Below are 26,980 nucleotides of genomic sequence, written 5' to 3' on the forward strand. Positions count from 1 at the left end.
AGCAGTAAATTAAAGTTATTCAAAAGAAAAGAAGCAAATCTTCACATTTGTAAAGCTGGAACCACGAAATGGACTGAAGGTAAATTTAGATTCATGATTCCGATTTAAATACAGCATAGTCCAAAAATAAAGAGAGGTGGATGACTAGAGTTGTCCAGCGGTTGCCTGCATGTACTAACAAATGGTTTACTGCAGTGGTTCTCAAATGTTTTCACATCAAGGACACCTTAACTGACAGAAATTAGGCCATGGACCCCAATTTCAATAGATTTTGTCTCAGGATGGCCCATCTGATAGTATTGTGGCTTTTAGATTTCATTACAGAAAGTGTGTCAAACATATGACCAAAATAGTCATACGTTCTGTAACTGTAGTACTTATGGATGGAATTATAGTGAAAAGAAATTGGTCACCATTTTGCTGCGGACCCCTGGGGGTCCCCCGACCCCACTTTGAGAACCACTGGTTTTGTGTATGTTGGATTTTGACCAGTAACATGTCTGCATCTGTGAATTGCTTGCTGCGATCAGGAAATTTGTGCACATCCTTCATTCTCTTCACCTATGATTGTTCTATTTTCATTCTCTCCCAGGCACTCTGTCTGTTGCTGTCTACGGCCATCTATCATTCTATGCTGGGATGGATAGCTCAGCCATGTGATTTATCCCAATTACATATCCCTCTGTCTCTGTCTTCTCTTCCTCATCAGTTTCTCTGATCCTCCATCATTCTCACCTCATGTTAATGTTGCATTATATTCACCTGCATACAGAAAGGATAGCTCCACACATTTTCAAGTCTGGCTTAAAGCAAAAAGCAGGTGACAAAATGAACACTGAACCCGTTTTTTCCTACAGTTAAGATTGGCCATTAAGGCCTTTTCTAAAGCTATTTCAATGTGAATGAAGGGGGACAAACTTGACAGACCTCATTCTGTGCAACAACACATTCGTAAATTCATACATTCAGAAACTTAAACAAGTTTCTTCCTCTTTTTATTCCTATTTTCTTTTCCTCCTCGCTGGCTCAGCATAGAAATTCTGTCCGGGGAAACACAAAGAGGAAAGATCTCCACTTGATTTGTTCAATTCAGACTTGTTGGGGACTGATAATAACAGCAATAGCTGTCAGTGCATATTATAACAAATTAAAACAATATGCTAAACTTTTTTTTTGGTTTTCACTAGGGATGAGGATTGATACCTGGTTCTAAAAGGACCCGGTTCCAAATTTCTCAAAACCCAAAAACTAATCCAAACTAATGTTATTTAGTGATGGCACCGAAACGTGCTATTAAACGGGGCCGGGACGGTTTAGAGGCCAGCAGAAAGAGAGACACTTTGTTGTTGCGGTGGAGACTGTGAAGTTAAGTTAGCTTCAAGTGACTCGAGTTGCCGACAGCCACTCTTGTTCATGTAAGTACGTGCAATAAAACCTTTGTGAGTAAAAAGACAATACTTTACTAATACACCTATGGTGTTGTGTACTTGTAGAAAGAGTTCCTTTAAACTGCTCTGTCCCCAGTCTCTCCTTCTACCAGTTACAGTGGATAGAAAAAGTCTGCACACCCCTGTTAAAATGCCAGGTTCTTATGATGTAAAATAATGAGACAAAGATGAATCATGTCTGAACTTTTTCCACCTTTAATGTGACCTATAATGTGAACAATTCAATAGAAAAACAAACTGAAATCTTCGAGGGGGAAAAATGAAAAATAAAAACCTTACAATAACCTGGTTGCATAAGTGTGCACACCCTCTTATAACTGGGGATGTGGCTGTGTTCAGAATTAACCAATCACACATTCAAACTCAGGTTAACTAGAAGTCATTACACACCTGCCATCATTTAGAGTGACTCTGATTAATCACAAATAAAGTTCAGCTGTTCTAGTAGGATTTTCCTGATATTTTCTTATTTGCATCTCCGAGCAAAAGCCATGGTCCGCAGAAAGCTTTCAAAGCATCAGAGAGATCTCATTGTTGAAAGACATAAGTCAGGAGACGGGTACAAAAGAATTTCCAAAGCATTAGATATACCCTGGAACACAGTGAAGACAGTCATCATCAAGTGGAGAAAATATGGCACAACAGTGACTTTAGCAAGAACTGGATGTCCCTCCAAAATTGATGAATAGATGAAAAGAAAACTGGTCAGGGAGGCTTCCAAGAGGCCTACAGCAACATTAAAGGAACTGCAGGTATTTCTGGCAAGTACTGGCTGTGTGGTACATGTGACAACTATCTCCCGTATTCTTCATCTGAATGGGCTATGGGGTAGGGTGGCAAGACGGAAGCCTTTTCTTACAAAGAAAAACATCCAAGCCCGGCTGAAGTTTGCAAAAACAAACATCAAGTCTCCCAAAAGCATGTGGGAAAATGTGTTATGGACTGATGAAACCAAGGTAGAACTTTTTGGCCATAATTCCAAAAGGTATGTTTGGCGGAAAAACAACACTAGACATCACCCAAGGAACAGCATACCCACAGTGAAGCATGGTGGTGGCAGCATCATGCTTTGGGGCGGTTTTTCTTCAGCTTGAACCGGGCCTTATTCAGGGTGGTTCCAGTTCCAAATACCAGGCAATTTTGGCACAAAACCTTTAGGCGTCGGTTAGAAAGCTGAAGATGAAGAGGAAGTTCACCTTTCAGCACGACATCGACCCAAAGCACACATCCAAATCCACAAAGCATGGCTTCACCAGAAGAAGATCAATGTTTTGGAATGGCCCAGCCAGAGCCCAGACCTGAATCCAATTGAACATCTGTGGGGTGAGGTGAAGAGGGCTGAGCACAGGCGATGTCCTCGCAATCTGACAGATTTGGAGCGCTTTTGCAAAGAAGAGTGGGCAAATATTGCCACGTCAAGATGTGCCATGCTAATAGACTCCTAGAATTATTAGTTATTGTAAGGTTTTTATTTAAATTTTTCCCCCCTCGGAGGATTTCAGTTTTTGTTTTCAATTGAATTGGTCACATTATACGTCACATTAAATTTGGAAAAAGTTCTGACATAACTTATCTTTGTCTCATTATTTTACATCATAAAAACCTGGCATTTTAACAGGGGTATATAGACTTTTTCTATCCACTTAACGTTACCTGCAGGCAGTAAATGGCAGTAGAGAGAGGAGGAGTAAGGAATGATACAGACTGATGTCTGAGTTTGTATTCTTTCTAAACATGAACCTCAGTATTGTGATGTCAGATATTGAGTTTAGTTGCTGCTCTAGAAACATGTATTTAAAATATTAAATTCTAATCCTGTATTTAAAAGGCCTACCTCATGCCCGTTGGTTCTCTTCTTATAACCGTCACCAACGTGGGTGGAGCTAGACTTTCAGCACACGCTGAGAGGGGCAGGCTACACGCGCCTCTGCTCAAATGCTGAAATGAGAGGCTTCCAGTGGAAGTTGACGCCGTAAATAAACCACTGCGCACAAGCAGCCTACGTCTGCATGTTTGTTAAAATGTGCTAATAAGTTTGCCATTTGTTTGAAATACAAATGTTACTTTATGATTTATGTTTATTAAAATGTGTCTCCTTAGCATATAGTGTTTTTGTTTGTAGTTGTCATTCTTGTGGTGGTTTACCATTGAAACCAGGAGCGAAGGGACTGTTTCATTTGATAAGAGCTGCCAAGTAATTGTAAAATATCAATAGTGGTATCGATAAAGACTCGGATTGTTAAGCAGTCTCGATAATGATATCAATAAAAATTAACGATCCACATCCCTAGTTTTTACATTTCATTCAGAAATCATATTATGCCCCCGAATGTTTTTCAAGTGTGTTTTTGTTGGGTTTTTTCTTCAACTTTTTATGTTGTGAAATCTGTAGCCATTTTAATACCCCCCTCCTCCACTCTTCCCACCCTCTCTCTATCCTCCACACCCCACTTCCATCTGCAGGGCCCAGTACACCGTGTTGGTCCCTGCCCTGTGGAAGACTGAGGTCCAAGACTGGGAGCTTAAATGTATGAACAGTCTGGTGTTGGAGGAGTGCCACAATGTACCCGAAGCAGGTACCACAACACAAACAAACACAGACACACACACAAATCAGCTGTTCGTAAGCAAAACCTAATAAATGCAAAGGGACACTGGGGAACACTCAGCACACAGTCGCTCAAACTCATTCAGTCTACATCACTTAACCTTAAGTGACACACATGCTGATCCTGTTACACATATACACACACAGTTTTGTTCTCCGGTCTTAATGTCGAGGTGGTTAGACACTGGGTAAGACATCTCTAGCTTGTTCCTGAGAACAGAAGGTGAAAACAGTCACTGCTTGTTCACCTCCTACCCTTAGTTTCTTCTGTTTACAGCTTGCTGGTACATTTACATGCTTTAATTCTTTAATAAGCACATTTCCATGTTATTTTTATTATTATATTTTTGCCATTTTACAATTGAATGAGCTTTTTGTAGGAAGCAACCCGGAGCGCTTTGTCAAGAGCACATATCCTGTTTGTCCCCAAGCCTGATATATTAGGATGGTCGACACGGGGAACGTGTTTCTGTTAGTTGTAGTTCCTTAATAGTGATTTTAAATGTTTCATCGCTGCTGTCATGGTAACGTATCGTTACACCATGCATTATCGTTCAGCCAATTTATATTTTCTGGTTACTTTAATGGCCACACATGTGTGAGAAAATGGCTTAAACTAACGTTACATACTGTTGTTAAAATGATTACCTCACCCCACACTGATGCAAAAATACATTTGCCAGTAATTATCTTACTGCATATTTCTAAATATGTCAGAATGACAGAAGCTGAAGGTGTCCATTAGCAAGAAGTGGTAAGTGAAGAAATAGTTCTCTAATTCTGTTCACACATCTCAGTCCCCAAGCACTATCAAACATACTGACTTTGCTCTGTCTCATAACAACAAAAAATCAACTTCACTCTGCACTTAAGACGGAGTTCATGTAACTGGCTGCCTGCGTGCGTGCGTGCGTGCGTGCGTGCGTCTGTCTACTAACTTGACAGATCAAAGGAGCTTTTATCTTTTGAAGGTTGTTCAGATATCACCTACACAAGATCTGAAAACCCCTCACCACTGGAGTCTCATCCTCACAAAAGACAGACAGATTGGAATGCAAACCTGAAGTGCACATAGTGCAAGTGTATGTGTGTGTGTGTTCATGGCTGTGAGTGTGCACATAATGCTTGTGTCTGTGCGTGCATCCTGACAGACTCAAGGCTACAAGGATGAGTCACGGGTTGGTGGCTGCAGGGCTGTGTTTGTCAGTGCAGCTGGGAAGGCATAAAGAAGTGGGGCAAGAAAAACAGATGGGGGGTGTGTGAGAGAGAGAGAGAGAGTGAGTTAGTGTGCATGAAAGAATGAGTTGTGTAAGTGAGTATTTGCGAAAAGGGGAGAAGAATCTGAAAGAGCATGAGAGGTTTCCTTTCAGGGCAATTGGAAGCCACAAAAGCATGTTTTACGGTGGGGATAATCCATCCCCCGTGTGTGTGTGTGTGCCTACCTGTGTGTCTGTATGTGTGGCGGTGTGTGAGTCAGGATGAGTCATCCTTATTTGCTGGCCTGTCAGACTGTCTAGCTCTCAAGGCAGCAGAGGAAACGAGCTGATTCATTATCTGCCTCTCCGACACAATCCAGCAGTCCCGTATTTTCTCCCTCACACACACTTTCACTCACTCTCTCTGTCACCAACACCCAGCACCATCATGGTGGTGTTACACATCTTGTGGCATGTGTTCCCCGCTCCATTAACAGTTCAGGACCTTCTACTCCTGAAACCAAACACATGTTGTTAGTGCTGTTGACAATAATAAGTAACGTTTGTTTTTTATAATTTGTGAGGCTTCTCAAACCAGGGACACATAAGAGGTGGAAGCGCCGCGATGTTCTGCCCACTTCCTTTCATCACCCAAGTTAACCAGTTGAGCTGTTAAGAAGCTCCACGGCTGGCTGCAGCAATTCTTTCAGCATCTGTTTTCTGTGCGAGAGAAGCAGACACACACACAGGCAGGAAAGAAGCCCCTCCCCCGCAGGTCATCACACAATGCAGTGCAGAAGAAGAAGCGACCCCTGCTAATCCAGGAACACATAAAAAGCTTAACATTATAAATTCATGAGGTTATTGTAAAGATCAGCTCTACCTGTGATCAGAAAGGACAGAGGAACAGAATCTTCTCCTCCAAAAGTTCTGCTTGTGTGAACCGCCAGGCTACTGCTCACCTGAGAACTGACCTATTAGCTGCTGCGTAACACATCCGCATCTCAGACCAAACTGTTAGTGATCCAGCTGTATTGTGGATAATGAAGATGGCAGGTTTTGAGAGGGAGGAGAATGTGTGGGATCAAAAAGACAATAACTCAATAACTATGTGTCAGTTTTTACCTTTTTTAAAAAAAGTTAGTATGACGAAGTTAAGATTTTTACAGGACAGACCACAACAGGTGTTTTTAAATGATTTTAAATCCAGCAAAGTTGGTTATAAACAAAATACAAGGTAGATTTTTTTTCACATTACAAAAGGTTGTAGAGTGAAATTGAGTTTGTATCTCCCTTCTGCTACATAGCAGACAATATACAGTAAAAGCAATTATAAAAATGGTCAACAGAAATCAACTATATTCAGTGGAGCAGTGCTGAGGATGAATTTGAGTATAAAGTCTGATAGCTTGGGGTTAAAAGTTGCTCTGCAGTCTGGTGGTGTGGCAGCAGAAACTCCCATATCTCTTCCCAGAAGGCAACAGGGTGAACAGGCTGTGGCTGGGTGGGTACTGTCCTTTAGTGTCCTTTGGGCTCTGCAGAGGCACCTCACCTCACCAATGTCACTGATGCTCAGGAGAGTTTTAATCACCCGCTGCAGAGCCGTACACATCCTATGCCAGTTAGTGATCTTTCTAGTCAGGATGCTTTCTGTTGCTTGGCACAGGGATTTGGCCTTCTTAAGCTTCCTTAAGAAATACAGGCTTTTTTGAGCTTTCTTCACCACCATTCAGGTTCTCTGTGATGCTGATTCCCAGGAACCTGAAACTGTTCACCTGCTCTACCTCAGCACCACCGATGTAGACAGGAGCGTGTGTCGTTATCTCCTTCTTCCTGAAATGAACGATCAGAATATTTCAGTATAAGGAGCAAAGCAAAAGCCTCTTGCTTTTAATGGTTTGATCATTTAGTCTGTATGGGCTGATAAAAAGGCTTTGGTTATTGAAATATTAAAAGACTTAGTAGTACAGCTTTGTCACAATATTTTTTGTCATAAATGCTGTACATGTATGTTTTGACATGAAGCTGTCATGGTGGTACAGTTACTAAAAAGATTTCATGGGGTGCATTACTCTGGCAAGAGTTGTGAATGATATTGTTGTAGAGGGTTTCAGCTATAACAGTAGGGTCTCTGGGGCCCGTCCAACAGCAGGCTGAGTCAGCAATAAAGAACAGAGTTGAGGTGACTTCGGTTATGCTGAGTCAGCCTGAGAAGCTCTGAGAACAGATAGTTGTGTCCTTCAGTCCTTCTGCGGGTTACTTTCCTATTGAATACCTCTTGTTTTCCTCTCCCCGCCTCTCCTTTACCTTTCCCCTAATCTTAACACCTTACTTATCCCTCTTTGCCCTTCCCCACCCATACATTAACCACATTTTTTATTTAGCTCTTTTTTGCCCCCTTTTCACTATTTCCTCTTTTTCGGCCCTCCATTGTTTCCCTTTCTTCTCCTTTCTGACTTTCTGTTCCCTCTCCTGCCCTCTCCTTTTTCTGTGACTCCTCGGGTGTTGTAGCAGATGCCAAAGTCCTGTTCTCCTCAGCAGGCTCCCATGATACCTACCTACAGTACTTCCTGCCCGCAAGCTGCTCAAGCCTTAGTGCAGTGACTCAGCATTCATTTATTCATTGCCCCCAAAACAGCCTCCTACAGCCTTCGTCCTTTATGATGGTTTATGATATAATGTTGTGTATATGCTCTGACAGCCCTGGCTCTGTACAGTTTTGTGCAGTGTCATTTATTGATGTATTGGACAGGCAGGATGACCAGGTGGTAATTTAGGTTGTCCATCAACTAGCGGCTACATACTTGTCAAAGTATACAAACTAAATACAAATTACACAGACATATAAATATATATCTATACATACTGTGTATGAATTTGACAGAAATAATTGTCTGCTTTGCTACACTTTATCACAGCTATATAGTGCTTATTTAAAATTAACCCCTTGCTTGACGTACGTATGCACATTTTTCTTACTCTTCATCAGTGCATCAGCTATGCCCATCTGTTCTCCAAATCTTTTATCTCCTTGTTCACACCGTTTTTGACCTCACTGTCCATCTGTATTTGGCTCCAGCAGGTTCACTGCGGTAGTCTATGTATATTAGTGTGTGTGTGTGTGTGTGTGTGTGTGTGTGGCAGGACTGCATCAGAATCCGTTCAATAATTTATGAAAAAAAAGTTAACACTGTTTACCCTCTCTTTGTGTCCTTGGCTTATGATAAATGGATCATGCACAGAATACTTAGTGTCCTGAAAGATGCAAGATGGGGGGGGGGGATAGTGTCCAGGTGGGAAGGTCAGGTTTATCGGGGGTCAAAATAGGTTGGCCAAGGTTCAGAGCTGTAGTGACCACACACATACACACACACACAAACAAACAGATTACAAGAGAGGTGATGAAGGGTGTTTCAAGGGTCAGCATGTGGGGTTTATGACCTACAGAAACAAAGAGGCAGCACTACCTTTAGCACCCTAAGGGTTGGTCACGAACTCACACAAACACTCAGGTCACAGGTGGCTGAGACAAAAATAGAAGATCGAAAATGAGAAGAAGTTTGGAGTTAAGCTGAGGTTATACAGCTTGTGGGTCTTGCCAGGCGTGTCAGAGTTTAAGAGCCTCTTAATATATGACATCAAAGTAAAGTGTATAGTGGAAGACAGAGCAATGTGGTGGGTGAAGTAACATGCTTTTTGAAATAAACAGCATTATCTACAGTTTTTGTTATAACCACAGTAGCTCAGCCTGATATATTACATAATCTTTACATTAAAACAATAATCATGAGTTACTCTACAGTGCTTCATGATTCTGCGGTGTGATTCTGATATTATATTAATTTATTCCATTTATTTTGTATTAATTTCATTGTTCAGCCAGCCTTAAATTATTACAGTAGAAAATAATAAAAATTGATCAGACAGTGGAAGTCAGCTTCGATAATGTTACACTTGTTACACTGATGACATACTGCAAAGCTGTTCATGTCATGTAAGATGGCAGTTTGTTTTTTCCAACAAATGTAGAACCAGAAGCTAACTTTGCAGAGATACAAATATTTTTTGTGATTAAAAAATGTTACCAGTGGTGCCCTGAGTGAAATTAAGATTAAATGGAGGTGGTAGGAAAATATAAATGTTTTGGTCTTGGGGCTGTCACCTTTCTATCCTGGATAAGGCCTCTTAGCCATGGGTTCTTTGTTGTAATCCCCCCCTTCCTCCCTATCCCCATTTTTTTTCTGATGGTTGAAGTGGAATGCCACCTGCTTGATCAGCCCTTGGCTAATTAACACTCCTGCGGGCCAGAGGGATCATAACTTAAGCTTGTTTGTGTACTGTCCACCATCAATGACCTAGATATCGTACCAATTTTGTTTGTTCTAGTAGTAATTGTCAAATCAAATTTTAGAGTTATTGTGTTTCTGTCAGCTTTTTACCTGGCAGTTTTTTAAGGTTTTTGGTGTCAGGTAAAATTCATCATATTTGACAATTGTATAATGCATAAATGAATGGAAATCTGATCAAAGCTAACATTTTATGCATGAGCAGGTAATTTATTTTAGTTTTAATTCATATAGCTAATTTGTAATAAGCATGTTTCATGATCTTTTAATTATTTAGTCTTAATATATATATATTTAAATGCCCATCAGAATTTTTTAGGCTTCGTTCACACCGCAGACCTTAATGCTCAATTCCAATTTATTGCCTAGATCCAATTTTTTGATTGAGTGTCATTTTTTAAATGTAGCCCATATCACACTCCATAGTGAACTGGCCACGGCCTGAAAGTGACCTGCACAGGGCTACACAGTGCGACAAATTCAGGTGGGGGAAAAAAGGGAATTTGTGAGCAAATAATAACAAGGACGAGGAGAAACAGAGCCAAATTGGGAATTTATGGCTTTTTGTTTGCATTCACTGCGGCTTCCACTAGCACAGAATTGTGACGACGGTCACTCTAGAGCAAAGTCAGTTGCATGAATTCCGATCTAACTGTCCAGATCTGAGGTTACAAAAAATCCCACCTATATCTGATTTGGACCACATATGATGTGTGTCCCAGAACCAAACTGGAAAAGATCAGATTCCATGTGAGTAGAGCTGTTCACATATTAAAAATCTGATTTTGATTTTTAGCCTGCGTTCACCCTGCAGGCTAAAGTGACCAAAATTGCAGGTCACTTTCAGGCCATGGCCAACTTATCATAAGACGTGCTTGAAATATGACTGAAGCAATTGACTATCACAGTTAAATTTCTCTTGATCAACTAATCGTTTTAGCTCTAATATACTTCTCATGCTAACATCATTTTTTGTAATACTGAAGAATTTGTTTTGTAATTCAACTTTTTCATGAAGTTTTTGTAATTTGTTAGTTGGTTATAGTAGTAGTAGTTATGTATATGTTGCAATAGCTTTTCTGGGTAAATTAGGAGTTTGCAAGGAGTAAAAACAGGGAATTTGTGACGGTTGAGTTACTTCAGTAAAAGCATGAGAACAACGGTTTGCATGTCCTCATTTCCCCTCATTAAATTAGACCAAGGCAGCTGGTTAGGGATTCTTCTTGTTTGCATATGGTTCTTAATTAGGTAAAATTAGGAGGAGAATTAATTATTTGTGATTCATGTATAAGTGTTTTAGATGATGGGATTAGAAGCCGCAGGTACAGAAGGAGATGAGGTTAGAAAAAAACAAATCTTTTTAAAGGAAAAGAAAGGAAAGCAGTGTTGGCTCAGATCCTACCAAGCCCCTGAATACTTTCCTCCAGGGTTGGACCCTTGAGGCTTTCCTGCCCGCTTGCTTTCCTGTGAGTGAGTGTGTGTGTGTGTGTGTGTGTGTGTGTGTGTGTGTGTGTGTGTGTGCGCGCATGTTCACACACTTCATCTCTTGCACTGTAAGTTTCCCAACACTACCCTCACATCCTATTCCCTATTCTACTCTTATATCCCGTGGAGCCCCTGTGGCTATCTTGGAGTGTGTGTGCCGGATAATTGAATGTGTGTGTTACGTGTGCTTGCGTGTGTGTCAGTAAGCAATTGCGTAACATACACTGATTTGTTTTCATGCATGTGAATAAAGCAACTTTGTTTATATTTTGAAGTAGAACTCAGCTCTCAAACCAGGGGAGGTGCGTTCTTAATAATTAATAGATTTTCTTAATTATGTTTACTTCTGGTTAAATCTGGGCCATCATTTGTTAAAGAGGTTCTAATGATTTGCATACACTTAAATCTGGGTCATCCTTTTCTTGCCAAATAAGGCAAAAAGAGCTTTCTTTGCTGCACTTTTAGTCTAAAATACTAAAGAAATAAAAAGGCAAGCATGGATAAGAAAGAAGGCAGGTTATTGAAGGAGAATTGAGATAAAACCAAAAAAAATAAAAAAAATACTGAATATAAATGAGGGGGACAAAAGTCAGAGTCTGATGATAATTATTTTATTGACCCACTGACATCTAGAGCAGATTGCAGTAAGAACATACTCCACTTTAGCTCTGGCAGACAATGCGCTCTCTCTCTCTCTCTCTCTCTCTCTCTCTCTCTCTCTCTCTCTCTCTCTCTCTCTCAATTCAATTATTGGCATGAATGTAACAACAACATTGCCAAAGCATCATACATACAACATAAGAACAATCAGCCCCATACATTTCATTAAACAAGTAATTAAAGCGCTCTCTCTCTCTCTCTCTCTCTCTCTCTCTCTCTCTCTCTCTCTCTCTCTCTCTCTCTCTGTTTCTTTCACTCACAGGCACACAAACACACTGACCCACAGAGAAATTGGAGGGCTGGGCTGACAGGCCTTCACAGAGGCAAAGACTTAATTCAGCTGTGTTTAGCCATCACCATGAAAGGAGTATTAAGTATTAAAATTATGAAGTTTAAATTAGAGACCCCAGACTCTGTTCAGATTGCCCGTCATTCTAGTTTTGGCAGCTGTTCCCCCCTCTTACTGTCTTTATATCTGTGACTATGCCAGCCTCCCCCCTACCCTGTCTTGTGTTATGTGTTACTTACTGCTCAGGGCCCAACTTCACGTACCCTAGCCTCTAGAGTCCTTGTTGGACCTTTGCCCTCTGGGAATGAACTCTGACCTTGCAGTAGGCCTTAAGGCGCATTAAGAGGCAGGCTCTGTATGAGAGGGTGTGGTAGGGGTCAAAACTCACAGGTCAGTGGGGATCAGGGGCAAACAGAACCACTCCCTCCCATTATGCCTTTCTCTTCTGTGTCTTCTCTCTTTCTCCCACATCTCTCTCTCCATCCCTATCCCCATCCTGTTTTCTCTCCTTTACTTCTCCTTTATTCATTTCCTAGGCACTCCAGGCGGCTCTTTACACCTGCCACCCCTTTCGTTATGTGTTGTTTTGGCAGTTTTCTCTCTAATTTCCAAATGTTCCATGCATTTATTTAAGAAACAAGTCAGGATGATTTAAGTTTATTTAAGCATTTATGATCCGTAAGTTTACGGTCCTGGTCCACAAGCGCGGATGAATACGACATGTTCCATAATTCTCATGGCGGTAAATACTCCTTAAGCAGCTAGCACTGTTAACAGTGCCAAACAAACTTGTTTTGTTTGGCTTGTTGTTTTACTTATGAAGTCAGTCAATAATCGGCCTTGTTTCCATGATGACACGAGCCATCTGATTTCAAGCTGCGCAGTCTGAATGGTTTTCCACACCACAGCAGCACACAGCACAAGGAGTTGGTTATGTTGCTGAGGTTTTGGAGGTGTGCAGCTCTGTATCTATCAGCTCACTGTGGCTGCTCTTTTTTGTTCCATTGCTCCCTGCAATATTTAAAACCGATGCTTTTTTGTTTATTGCTGTCAGTGCTAACCTCAGTGCCAAATACATTGCACTTCCTCATACTATTCACAATTACCACCCTGTGTTTTGCCACTTGAATGCTTTTAGCAACAGTAGGGCATGTTTGCATTCGCAAATTAACAGTAAAGTGAGGATGATTTTAATTGCATAAAATTAAAAACTGTAAGGTTGGATTAAAATGCTGCATTATTTCTTTTGAATCCCCTGAACGTTCAAAGTCAATTTGAATCCAACACAGAAATGGCAGACTCCGCCAATCACAATGAAAACAATTATATAGAGGTAGTTACATTAAATGGCAATTGTTTAAAAAATGCTGGCCATAAAGAGTATCTGTAATGGAGTCTGATTATAAAGAATTCTTAGGAATGATAACTTAAGTTGTTCAGACAACATATAAAAGACTTTTATTGCAGTTTTGCGTTTGATTGTATGGCTGATGATATTACGACTTGTTTCTTTCCACCAGTATCCTAAAGTTGGTTATTTTATCATAAAGTTAGTTGTGTTCATGATCAAACGGCTGGAAGTATCCTGATATGTTGCGGACATAAATACCTAACTTGGACCCACCTCTGAACCTCTATCCTTCCCCCTCCTGCTCTTCTTTCCCCCTTCCTCATCTACTGCTTGCCTTCGTCTTTTCTTAGCTTTCTATCCCCTCTCTTCGTCTTTCACATTCCCTCCCTGCTTCTTCTATTCTCCTAACCATGCCCCGTCGTGGCCTCCACACTCTTAAACCACTGATTTACCAACACACTAAAGGACCTTTCTCTGAGCTTTGTGTGCGTGTCTGCCTGTGTGTGTGAGCGACTGAGTCTGTGCATTTGTATTCCTGCTAAGGGCTCAGGGTTTTTCTCTGCTTGTCATCAGACACATGTTGACTGCTGTGTGTATTCCCAACCACCAATTAATACACAATCCTCAGGGAGCTTTTCCTGTCTGTCAGTTTCATGTACACATGCAAAGCGGCAAACACACAAAAATAAACAGCAGGAATAATTTAGCTGCTGTCTGATTAATGAGGACATACAGTCTGCGAGATGCGATGTTGATCCCCTTGGGTATTAAAGTATTACAACAAACCCAGACTGTAGTGACAAATATGAGCGTGGGTGTTGGTGTTTGACCGTAATTCTGTTTATGTGCTTTGCTCTGAAGGACTGCCTGAGGACGTGGATATCTGCAAGCCGTTTGAACAAAACACTTTAGAATTATTTTTTTTTACATAATATTAAGGGATGATTGAGTGCTTTTGTGGTCTGATGCTCATGAAGCTAGATTAGATATTGTAAACACCTGTTGCATTCAAGTGACTTAGAGCTAAACTCATGACGGGAACTGAACAGGTTGAGGCCCTGCTGTGACTTGATGACTTATGGACTTTTTAGTTCTATTTTTTCAGTGCATATGTTTACATGGAATGATAAGATATATTTATTATAAGCGGTTATTTCACCACACTAGAGCACACAGAAGTTTCTGTTTCCATGAATTTGCCTAATAGAGAGGGAATGGATATACTTACTGTAAATCTCCATATTGTGCCTGCAGTTGTTGCCTAATCCATGCTAATCCACTCTGGTTTATTTCAGTCCCACAGACACCGTCCTCCTGCTTTAAATACAATAGAACACCAAATGTGTTTTAATCCGCAGCTGAAAAATGTCCACAAAATTTTCACTATTTATTTCACTTTAGGTTTGCTAAAAACTGCAGTGTTAAAAGATTTATGTCTTCAGTTAGAACCAATGAGCACGGCGCTGTTGGGTTATTGAAGCCAGAAAGTGTTGGCCCTGTTGGTCAGTCTTTTCATGGGATCACTTGACTTGAAGAAAAAAGTTGAACACCAGCCATATCATTTTAATAATACTAATAGATACCAGCTTTGGTTGTACAGTAATATCATTATCTGGCCTAATGAGATTGGATTAGAAAACTGCTGGTAGACTGTTTAATATTAACATTGTTCACTCTGCAGCTAATGTCATTTTTGACTGTGTCTTGCATGCAACCGTGTGGCTCCATCCCTGGCTGTGTTGTATTGTTGTATGTTGTGTTTCTTTAACCTCTTTATCTCCTTTCTGTTGGTCTCTCATGTTTCTCTGGCCAAATGCAATTTTTTTCTTACACATACACGTGTGAACCTGTGAACACACAATATAATTAATTTCACGTGTCATTGTGCCATTGAAAGTGGTAACAAGGCTTAGAGAGAGATCATGTTTGAGAGAAGTGTTAAAAGAGCGACGAGGCAGAAAAGTTTTTTAGGTTGGGTGTTTTCCTTTGTAAGTGGACCACAGCCTCTCTGTGGAAATCCCCGTTCTCTCGCTCCTAATCCCTGCCATCATATTTTATCTTTCTCCTCTTTTGTCTTCATGCTCCCTACTGTTTTTTTCTCTTGTTGACCCTTTCTGTGTTTCTTTTCCGTCATTATCAGCACGGGTGAAACAAATCAATCGAAGTTCATTGTAAAGTCACCACTGTGTAGTCTAATACAGCCTTATTGAATACACATATGACCTAATGTATCCAATAAAGCAAAATTAAAAACTTTAATTATCAGAGAGGCATAGTAAGTCATTCTTTCAGGCCAGTCAAATACTACAGGCCGGTTCATTCTCCATTGTTCTGCCCTTAAATCAACCTCTATGGGTTTGGAGGAATCGTCGGACGGCAGATGAGGGCTTTGAACTATAAACAACTTTGATGTTAGCGATGAGCTAGACTGATAAAATAACTGCATGTCCACACCACCAGCCTACGTCTGTTAGTACCTGGATAAACCTTGTTAAGCCCACCTGAATAAGAAACAAATACCTATGTTCAGTGACTCAGCATCTAGTTCCACTTATCTACCTACGGTACACTTGCAATTGCATTGTACTGTATCATACATAGAAAAATGTGGATTTTGGATTTGAAGTGAACGAAAAAAATACAAGAATAGAATCACATACAGCACAATCACTTAAGTATTTGGATGGTGATAGGTTTTTCATTGTTTCGGCTCTACTTCACACTGGATTTGAAATGAAACCGTGACTATGAGGTTAACGTACTGACTGATCTCAATCCAAAACATTAAAAGGCCAGTTGTGTGACAGCATACATTGATCTAATACATAGGTGTTTGGGGGCACATATTTGTGCACTAACATGCTTGTACAGTGGGGAGATTTGATTCACTGCTGATTTTGCAGGTTTTCCTACTTACAAAGCATGTAGAGGTCTGTAATTATTATCATAGGTACACTTCAACTGTGAGAGATGGAATCTAAAACAAAAATCCAGAAAATCATATTGTATGATTTTATTTTTTTTTATTAATTTGCTTTTTATTGCATGACATAAGTATTTGATCACCTACCAACCAGTAAGAATTCCAGCTCTGACAGACCTTCTTTAAGAAGCCCTCCTGTTCTCCACTCATTACCTGTATTAACTGCACCTGTTTGAACTCGTTACCTGTATAAAAGACACCTGTCCACACACTCAATCAAACAGACCCCACCTCTCCACAATGGCCAAGACCAGAGAGCTGTGTAAGGACATCAGGGATAAAATTGTAGACCTGCACAAGGCTGGGATGGGCTACAGGACAATAGGCAAGCAGCTTGGTGAGAAGGCAACAACTGTTGGCGCAATTATTAGAAAATGGAAGAAGTTCAAGATGATGGTCAATCTCCCTCAGTCTGGGGCTCCATGCAAGATCTCACCTTGTGTGGCGTCAGTGATCATAAGGAAGGTGAGGGATCAGCCCAGAACTACACGGCAGGACCTGGTAAACCTGGTCCTGAAGAGAGCTGGGACCACAATCTCAAAGAAAACCATTATTAACACACTACTACTGACGCCGTCATGGATTAAAATCCTGCAGCACACGCAAGGTCCCCCTGCTGAAGCCAGCGCATGTCCAGGCCCATCTGAAGTTTGCCAATGACCATCTGGATGATCCAGAGGAGGAATGGGAGAAGGTCATGTGGTCTGATGAGACAAAAATAGAGCTTTATGGTCTAAACTCCATTCGCCGTGTTTGGAGGAAGAAGAAGGATGAGTACAACCCCAAGAACACCATCCCAACCGTGAAGCATGGAGGTGGAAACATCATTCTCTGGGGATGCTTTTCTGCTAAGGGGTCAGGACGACTGCACCGTATTGAGGGGAGGATGGATGGGGCTTTTCTGGATTTTTGTTTTAGATTCCTTCTCTCACAGTTGAAGTGTACCTATGATAATAATTACAGACCTCTACATGCTTTGTAAGTAGGAAAACCTGCAAAATCAGCAGTGTATCAAATACTTGTTCTCTCCACTGTATTTGAGTGAGAGTGTCTGTGTGCTGAAGTGTGTGGGCAATATCATTACTTCACAGAGAGCAGTCCCACTAATCTGTTTTCCCTTTTGTCAAGTTATCAGCTACACAAGACATCTGGGTATTATTGCACTATTTTTCTCCTCTCCTCTTTTCTTACTTTACATTTTCCTTCCTTCCTGTTCTTCTCATCTTTCTCTCTCACCTTCTACCTTTCTCTATAATCCTTTCTTCCCCCCTATGTTTCTTCAATCTGCTCTTTATCTCTTGGCTGACTGTACACAGTAGTAAAGGTGAAACAGTGCTTTGTGTTGAGTGACCCAACAGTGTGCAGAGGAAGGACATGGGATGACTGGAGGTCGATAAGAGTCACATCCAGTAGGCTAAACTTGACTGGCTCTCATTGCCGTCCATTGTTCTGTGATAGGGACCAGCCAAGAGATTATTGCATCTACGTTAACGGTGACATGTTTTAACTCTGGTGGCAACAGCATCTTGTATCTTCTATCTACTTTTCAAGTCTTTTCATTCATTGCTGTGTGTCTCTACTATTAGATAATATAAATATTGTTTATTTCTGTTAAACATTTTATGATTGCTTTTATATTACTGTAAATTGTCTGCTAAGGAGCAGACGGGAGTTACAAACTTAATTTCACTTTACAACCTGTTGTAATGTGACAAATAAACCTACCGTCTAATAATCAATAGCTAGCCAATTGTTGACACAAAGAATATATTTTACCATAATAAAAACATTTTTAAACTCCTGGTGTGTCCAAATAAAAATCCAAATAAATTTGGTATTTGAGCAATAATCCATTGCATTCGCTACAGCTAGCATAATTGATTAAGGTGTCTAAGCTCAGTGTGATAGACTCTTCTCTGGTTTTCGTTACAGCGAAGAACACATTTAGAAAATGCTTAATACAGACATCAGTCCAAACTGTGGTTTGCCCTTAGGTTATTATGTTACAGTAGGTTGTCCAATCCTTCTGGCAAAAATCTTTTCTTATTACTTCAATAAGACATTATGTCTTCCAGCTTTTCTCTTGCATTCAGCTCAGATTAAATGTCTATTCTATATAAACTGTCCAACTGTTCCTTTGGGAGAGCAGAGAGGCCATCATTTTCAGGTGTCACATTTGAGTTAGAAACACATCTGGTGCAAATGCAACCCATGTCTCATTGTCTCTTTTCCTGTTGGCTGAATGTTCAGGTAACTTTCCATATGTCTTCATCTCTTCCCCTTCTGTATTCCTCCCCACAAGACATCTTCTGTGTCTATTAGTTTTGCTGTCTACTTTTCCCCCTCCATAAATGATCAGCACTTCAAAGCTGCTATTGAGCAGTGTCAGTGAGCTCCGAGGCCACAGGATCTGCTGAGCCCAGCCTTACATTAGAGCTTATTCACTCCCAGCTACAGGTGTGCTGCCTCACCAACTCCCAGAGGACGTCAGGCGCTATAAACGCACCAAAACACAACCTTCAAAAGGCTGCGTGTCATCAGCATTAATTCCTGGACACTGAGGAATCAGCAGAGCACTCTGTCATCTGAAACTGACTTTGAGAGAGAGAGAGAGAGAGAGTAAGCAGTAAAACACACATTGTCATTCATACCTTTTCATTATATCCCTGAGTCATAGAGAAACCCCGGAGCTGAGCTCACCGGCACACAACTGTTTATGTGTGAGTTGAGATTTTGACCATATGTTTTAATTTAATAGCTGTACGTTACCACATCACAGTTTTTGTGTTATGTAATATGTTTTCATATACTTGTGTTTGTGTGTGAATGTACTAGGTACACATGCCAGGTGTGTCTTACAGCAGACCTTGAGGCCAACAGTTACAGCTTTAATTACAACCTACACTGTCTGACGCAACCTTGACCCTGACCCTCTCTACACTTAGCTGTTCTGTACTGTGCGTGCTGTACAAGTACTATATGAGTGAGTGAACTCTTTAGAGGGCCCATGATAGACCATGTGCTTGTGGTGACCTGTTTGCAGTTGATCACATTGTGTTATGCTATAGTCGGTTCAGATATAAATTTAATGTAACGGTTTTGCAGAGGATTTGAGGAAATAGTCATCCTGCACCAATGTGTTTCACTTCAGTTTTACAGTGGAAGTTCAGTTACTTTAACAAGCCCCCTTCACAGATTAAAAAAATGCAAACTTACCCCAAAGTGCAACTAAAGCTTCTCAAGTAAAAAGCCACTGCTAAGAGAAATGTATCAAAACATTTAGCACCTTAAAACTTATGAATATGTATTTTAAGGAGTATCAGCCAGAAATTGCAAAATTAAAGAATTGGTTTAATCATATTAGGGCTGGACGATATGGCCAACAATTTTATCACGATAAAAAGTTTCATATCGTTCGATATCGATAATTATCACAATAAGTATCAAAGCGTCATTTCTTTCAAGTTTATAGGCTGATTTTTTCTCCTGATTGAAAGTTGAAGAAACCTGATGGTTAATTGTGGTTTAAACTCTTCTTTATGGTCAACACTTGATGCGAAACAGTGGATCACTTCACAAATCTGAGGTGGAACATTCAAAACAATTATAATAAAATCCATGTCAACAAATATGCATGAGTAAAATGAAGTAAAAGCTTTTTTTCAGTCCTTTTTCCGCAACAAAAAAAATTTCCTAATAAATATATACAGTGCCTTGCGAAAGTATTCGGCCCCCTTGAACTTTTCGACCTTTTGCCACATTTCAGGCTTCAAACATAAAGATATAAAACTGTAATTTTTGTGAAGAATCAACAACAAGTGGGACACAATTATGAAGTGGAACGAAATTTATTGGATATTTCAAACCTTTTTAACAAATAAAAAACTGAAAAATTGGGCGTGCAAAATTATTCAGCCCCTTTACTTTCAGTGCAGCAAACTCTCTCCAGAAGTTCAGTGAGGATCTCTGAATGATCCAATGTTGACCTAAATGACTAATGATGATAAATAGAATCCACCTGTGTGAAATCAAGTCTCCATATAAATGCACCTGCTCTGTGATAGTCTCAGAGGTCCGTTTAAAGTGCAGAGAGCATCATGAAGAACAAGGAACACACCAGGCAGGTCCGAGATACTGTTGTGGAGAAGTTTAAAGCCGGATTGGGATACAAAAAGATTTCCCAAGCTTTAAACATCACAAGTAGCACTGTGCAAGCGATAATATTGAAATGGAAATCTACAAAGACCCGGCCGTCCCTCTAAACTTTCAGCTCATACAAGGAGAAGACTGATCAGAGATGCAGCCAAGAGGCCCATGATCACTCTGGATGAACTGCAGAGATCTACAGCTGAGGTGGGAGACTCTGTCCATAGGACAACTATCAGTCGTATACTGCACAAATCTGGCCTTTATGGAAGAGTGGCAAGAAGAAAGCCATTTCTTAAAGATATCCATAAAAAGTCTCGTTTAAAGTTTGCCACAAGCCACCTGGGAGACACACCAAACATGTGGAAGAAGGTGCTCTGGTCAGATGAAACAAAAATCGAACTTTCTGGCAACAGTGCAAAACGTTATGTTTGGCGTAAAGGCAACACAGCTCATCACCCTGAACACACCATCCCCACTGTCAAACATGGTGGTGGCAGCATCATGGTTTGGGCCTGCTTTTCTTCAGCAGGGACAGGGAAGATGGTTAAAATTGATGGGAAGAAGGATGGAGCCAAATACAGGACCATTCTGGAAGAAAACCTGATGGAGTCTGCAAAAGACCTGAGACTGGGACGGAGATTTGTCTTCCAACAAGACAATGATCCAAAACATAAAGCAAAATCTACACTGGAATGGTTCACAAATAAACATATCCAGGTGTTAGAATGGCCAAGTCAAAGTCCAGACCTGAATCCAATCGAGAATCTGTGGAAAGAACTGAAAACTGCTGTTCACAAACACTCTCCATCCAACCTCACTGAGCTCGAGCTGTTTTGCAAGAAAAATACAGGCAAAAATGACTTACAGCTGTAATCGCAGCAAAAGGTGGCGCTACAAAGTATTAACTTAAGGGGGCTGAATAATTTTTATTTGTTAAAAAAGTTTGACATATCCAATAAATTTCGTTTCACTTCATGATTGTGTCCCACTTGTTGTTGATTCTTCACAAAAAATTACAGTTTTATATCTTTATGTTTGAAGCCTGCAATGTGGCAAAAGGTCAAAGTTCAAGGGGGCCGAATACTTTCGCAAGGCACTGTAAGTCCTAATTTGCGTATGATTCAAGTAAATAAAATCAAACATTTATTGAATATTTATTGAACACTTGTTATATTGTTATTGAAAAAAATATATATTGAGATAATTATTGTTATTGTCCAATGTGGTCCTCTGTGAGCTCAGCATGGGGCTGAAAATTGATTTTCTAAATGTTTTTTCATCTCCCCATGTAATTTTTGTACCGGTACTGTTATGGTAATGTTATGCTGTGTCATCTAATGCTCTGCTGTTTTCTATTTAATTGAATGGCCAATTTAACAGTATGCGTGAGAAAATGGTGATGGGCAAAGTGGCACGTTATTTAGCGACCAAGTTTGTCACCACCATAATACAAGGTGACAGGCCACCGTCACTGACCAATATCCTCTCACATCTGATGGGCTGACCTTTTGAAATTCACTTCTGTATTCTGCTGTTACATCACTACAGTAGTGTTTTTATAAGCAGATGATCTGCTTAACAAGGTAACTTAAACAGAAGCTATAGGGAGGGAAATAAAGAAAAGACCGGGTGAGTAGGTGAAGACGGACTGTTAATGAACTCAAATATGCAAAAAATAGAAATAATAATTAATATTCAACGTACTGTACATGAGTAGAAGTATAAAATAAAGTATTAACCCTATGACATACACATACTTGATCTTTCTATACTCGATACTGTCCACTCCAACTGACGGTTGATTGCTCTATGTAAATGTCGGGGTGGGGTGTGTGGGGCTGAGAGGAAATGTCTGCTGACATTGCCATTCCTAGAGCCCAGACAGTAGTTTGGCTAAAAGTTATGAAAGTCCATGTGATGTTGTATTGTCAGTGGCTTTGCCAACATGTCTTCAGCCCTGTCATTACTGTGTGAGAATGGGGGGTGTGTGTGTTTTGGCATCTATCATTATAGCATTTGTCTAAACCTTTATTTTGGCATCAGCTGTCTAAAGAGAGTGGCTAAGGCTCTTCTTCAGTACACTTATTTGATTGTCTGACAGCTGTCAGAGGTAAGCCTGTGATATGTTGCTGCAGTGATAATTCCAGAGACACTTTAGGACTAAATCTTTCATACTGGTTATTTTTCACTGTTTGCTCTATAATATCAATTTTAAAGCCTGTAATTAAAAAAAAAAGAGAGATGTGTTTTTGCTCTTCCACATACAGTAAAGCAGTGGTGCTTTTCTGATCAGTGGGTCACTTCAGTGTGATAGAACAACCTATGCTACAACAAGGTACTGTTTCTTTTGATAGCAGTTAAAGGCCAGGCTGGTTATGTTACAAAGGTAGCAATTAAGGCTGAACAGGATCCAAGATTAATTCATCTGGAGCAGTTGCTCTGATCCCCAAGCCAATTTCTGCTGAATTATAATGAGTTTAAACAACTTGTATTGTTAAAACTAGGGCTTGACTTTTCAAAGCAAATAGAGACACTTTTATAAGCCAGTAAACTGTGATATAAAGCATGAAAAATGAGAGTGAAAGCAGCAGATTTATTTTTCAGCCATGCCAAAAATTCACTAACTCTAGGCCTTCGTATTAAAACCAAAAGTAAGTAATATAGGAATAGTAATATACTGACAGATACACTGTCAGATTTTGAAATCAGGTTACATCACATGCATTTTATGTTCCCAAATCTAGCTACACACAAAAAGCACAATAACCACTGTATGTTTTAAGTGTTTTAACACTCCAAACCCCTTCCCCTAATTCTGTGGGGAGGGAGTTTGGGGGTAAATTACACTAAATATTTCATATCAAGCTAAAGCTGCCAGACATGCTTCATAAAAACATCCCTCGATTCAAGGCTTTCAACACAAAGAAATATATTCAAACGTTTTGGCCTATCACTAGTTGCAATGAACACTGCCAGCATAAGACTTAAATCTCTGTTAGTCTGTGTCTGCAAAGTGACCTCCCCTGGAGCTCTTCAGTGTGGGTTTTTATGTTTGCGGAGTTGTTCTGTGTACTATGCATTGTTTCCCCAAAAGCTCTTTTTTTTTTTTAGACTGTGAGAATGAAACGGACTGCTGGGTGGCAGCTTCAGGAGGAGTAACAGAACCTGCCGAGTTCCAGCAATAAATCACACACACAGTCATTCAGACCTTCTCATTAGAACTCTGAGTCACACAGAAACTGTGCCGGTGAGCTCACCAGTGTTAATGCATCGGTAGTGTGTTTGTGTGTGCACATGTTTGACTATTTTGGCTCTATAATCTGAAAGTAATTGTCTGTCTGGAGTTTTAGTCTGTCACCCAAGAGAAAAGTTGAGTTTCTAAAAGAGGTTTAAATTTGGACATGTGCAGAGTCAAGAGGGGTGAACATATTGTCAGACTTACTACACATAATTTGTCAGAATACTTGACTAATTTCCCCTGATAATTAATTTAAAAATGCCATACGTTCTTATCCAGTTAGTCTTTGGGTGGCTAACAGGAAACATGCTGTGACACGTCAGTGTTTTGAAGTTGGCATTTGGCTTTGGAAGGGAACCTATCCTTAACCGGTGTCTGACAGTGATTGAGATAGATTGGAGGAAGGGAAGGCGCGAGAGACCTGAGGCAGAGGGAGAGAGCCATGGGTTATAGGAGGGGGGGAGGGTGTGTCTGGGAAATGGAGTTGTTTTAACATCAAAGATAACCCTACTCGGGACTCTGCAAAGACCTTGCATTAGGTCAGGAGAAACTACACTTTATCATTGGCTCTTCCTGTTTGGCAGACACATTTTCCTTTAAGCTTGTGTTAAAACACTGATACACACTGTTACAAATTTAAAGTCAACATCACCCCTGGCCTCTCACATGACACAAACCCACACAGACTTGCATCTCAGCTTAACTCTGGCCCACTGAGTAGAAATAAGAGACTTAGTAGTTAAATCTGACTTGACTTGACACATACAGCAAATACTTACTTACTTTCACAAAAGAAGAAAATTTTCAACTGTAATTCAAAAGGTAGTTGACAAGTGTATAGTATTTACCAGTGACAACAAATCTCAGTTTTTATTAACATACTGCAGGACAGCTGATTTTGTAAAGGAGGCTGATGAGAGTGGAGTTGCCTGTCGGAAAACCATAACAAAGATTGAAAGAATGCTATAAGGCTCCACAGAGCCAAAAGAGACCCTAGAACTGGGTGGCATTTCTCAGTAAGAGTGACTCCTTTCACATTAAATAGCCATTTATATGACTATTCACTTATATAGTACTAGTACAGTGGGTGATGTGCGTCTCCTCGTTTCCTGTTACTGCGTTATGCAGTTATTATGTTTTTTTTTAATCCATGCATTCTTCTTCCTTGTCTTGACCTGTACCTATATTACCCACAATAAACTTGACCTCTCACTGTTCGGTTAAAGTTGAGCTAAGCTAATGTCGCCTTATATATTACTTGTGTGTGGGTCTCTCTCAGAACAGTGTGAAAAGCAGAGGGCCACACTGCCAGCCCAAGTCAGTGGTGGGAAAGAAAAAGAAAATATATCAACACCTCCAGAAGAGGACAAGAAGACTGAGCAAGGTGTGTATCCGATGCCTCTACATGTGTATGTGTACATTTTTAACGTGTGTCTTATTCTATTTTTTTGTGTGTGCTAATACACCCCATTTATCTTGCCTGGTGAATGGTTCCAGCTAATACAGGAAGAAAGATGTCAGTGGTACTAAATCACTCTCAATTCAGCAGATTCAGCCCTATGTTGAGAGGGAGAGGTGTATGCAAAAGGTTTACAAGTACCAACCTGTATAATAGTGCATTAAGTCACAATTCTGTTACAAGATAATCCTTAATAATATTTTAACTAAACTGCTTGTCATTGGATTAGTTAAAGACTTAAGACCTTAAACAATAAGTTAACTGGAGACGAGTGCAGCTCTATTGTGTGACAAGTGCACACTTCCAGTTTTGCCACTACAGTAAATCACCTCTCAACAAATTTTTTTTAATTTTTTGTCAGAACAAGACGGTTGCTCCCTTGCCGTTCTATTGTTGAATTAAGTTATAAAATAAATCTCACATAAAGAAAGTATATCCAATAGTGCTGTATTTTTCAACCATAATTTCTTTTTCATTTGTACAGAACATTTGGATTTAGCCATAGTGCAATGGTTGTTCACATGTTTTAGACTTTGTTCATAAATTTGATTCTATTTAGCAGATATTCTGTGGCTGAGTTTGGTGTATTTTAAAGGTCCATATAAGGGCAGAATTGCAAATTACCTTAAGCTATATATGTTGTAGTATATGGCATTGGTTCTTTCTATATGCTTGTCCCTATACAAACAGACCATTAATAACCACTGACCATTTAAAAAAAGCAAACTGATTTGCTGAAAATTTTGAAACACATGAAGCAAAGTATTCTGATGAGCTTGTTATTTTAACAAAATGGTATACAGTAAGCTCTCTTACTTGTCCCCAGGGAACCATAGTATGGGGGTTATTTTTCCTTATTCAAGGGCATAGTCTTTAAATTTGAGAGCATGATTTATTGATTTCACATTCAAATTTTGTAACACTTCACTTATTTCACTAAAACCTGCCCTCACACTCAAACAGCCCCTGCTTGTGCTTAGATTTGCTGCTCAAACCGTGTGCTTACACTCAGATATCTTGTTGCTTGCACAGATTTCCTGCCTCTAGCTTCAGCCCTTCTTCTCGCGCTCATGCTGCTTCTGTGCATGCATAAAACGTTTGCGCTCACATTTTTCATCTGTTCTCATTTCATTTGTTGAGAGACAAAACAGCATTCGAGTCACTAGGAGCTCCACAAATCATGACTGTAAAATACCATACTGCAGGACCAGCTTTGGACAGACGACCTTCTCTGTGAAGAGCTCTGGAACTCATTACCATCTGACATCAAGACTGTACCTGACTTTAAAATGTTTACTTCCAGGCTTAAAAACTGGTTAAAGACAAACCAAAAGTGTACTGATTTTTAATTATTGTAAATAGGTAAGAGTTGCATATGCATGTTTATATATCATGTTTATATTATTTTTTTAATTGAAGTAGTGAAGTATGTAAATTCTATTGTGTATAAAAGCCCAACCAGGAGTTGAAAATTAGCATTAGCTACAAACTTTATATGCAGCACTTAAGTGACAAGCTTTGTTTTGACACTATGGTTGTTTGCATTGTCCCTGTCAAATAAATAACTTTAAAAAATCTTGTCAAAATCCCCAATCCAAAAGAATGCCAGGTGTAGTGTGGACCAATGAAATGATCCCTGTATCTTTGTGGGTGCATTCGCTTTACTTCTTAGAGCGTCCTGCATGGGCTGTTACTCTTTAATCGGGTTTCTGGTCCACTGCCACCTCCACAGCTTTATTACATACTTCCCTTGCTTTCCAGTTATTGC

General features: G+C 40.0%; 1 protein-coding gene across 2 annotated transcripts in view; it reads left to right on the forward strand.

The window, feature by feature from the left end:
* The window catches only part of LOC119894199 (carabin-like), an 80,255-nt gene that overhangs the window by 19,663 nt on the left and 33,612 nt on the right, over nt 1-26,980 (forward strand). For both annotated transcript variants that reach the window (XM_038706794.1, XM_038706795.1), the window contains exons 10-11: nt 3,912-4,024; nt 25,033-25,137. In XM_038706794.1, coding sequence (XP_038562722.1) covers nt 3,912-4,024; nt 25,033-25,137 — 218 coding nt within the window. The remainder of the gene's footprint in view (nt 1-3,911; nt 4,025-25,032; nt 25,138-26,980) is intronic.

The sequence above is a fragment of the Micropterus salmoides genome, unplaced genomic scaffold (assembly GCF_014851395.1).
Source record: "Micropterus salmoides isolate LMB-PRFRI ecotype aquatic unplaced genomic scaffold, ASM1485139v1 Ms_hic_scaffold_8, whole genome shotgun sequence".
NCBI lineage: Eukaryota > Metazoa > Chordata > Actinopteri > Centrarchiformes > Centrarchidae > Micropterus > Micropterus salmoides.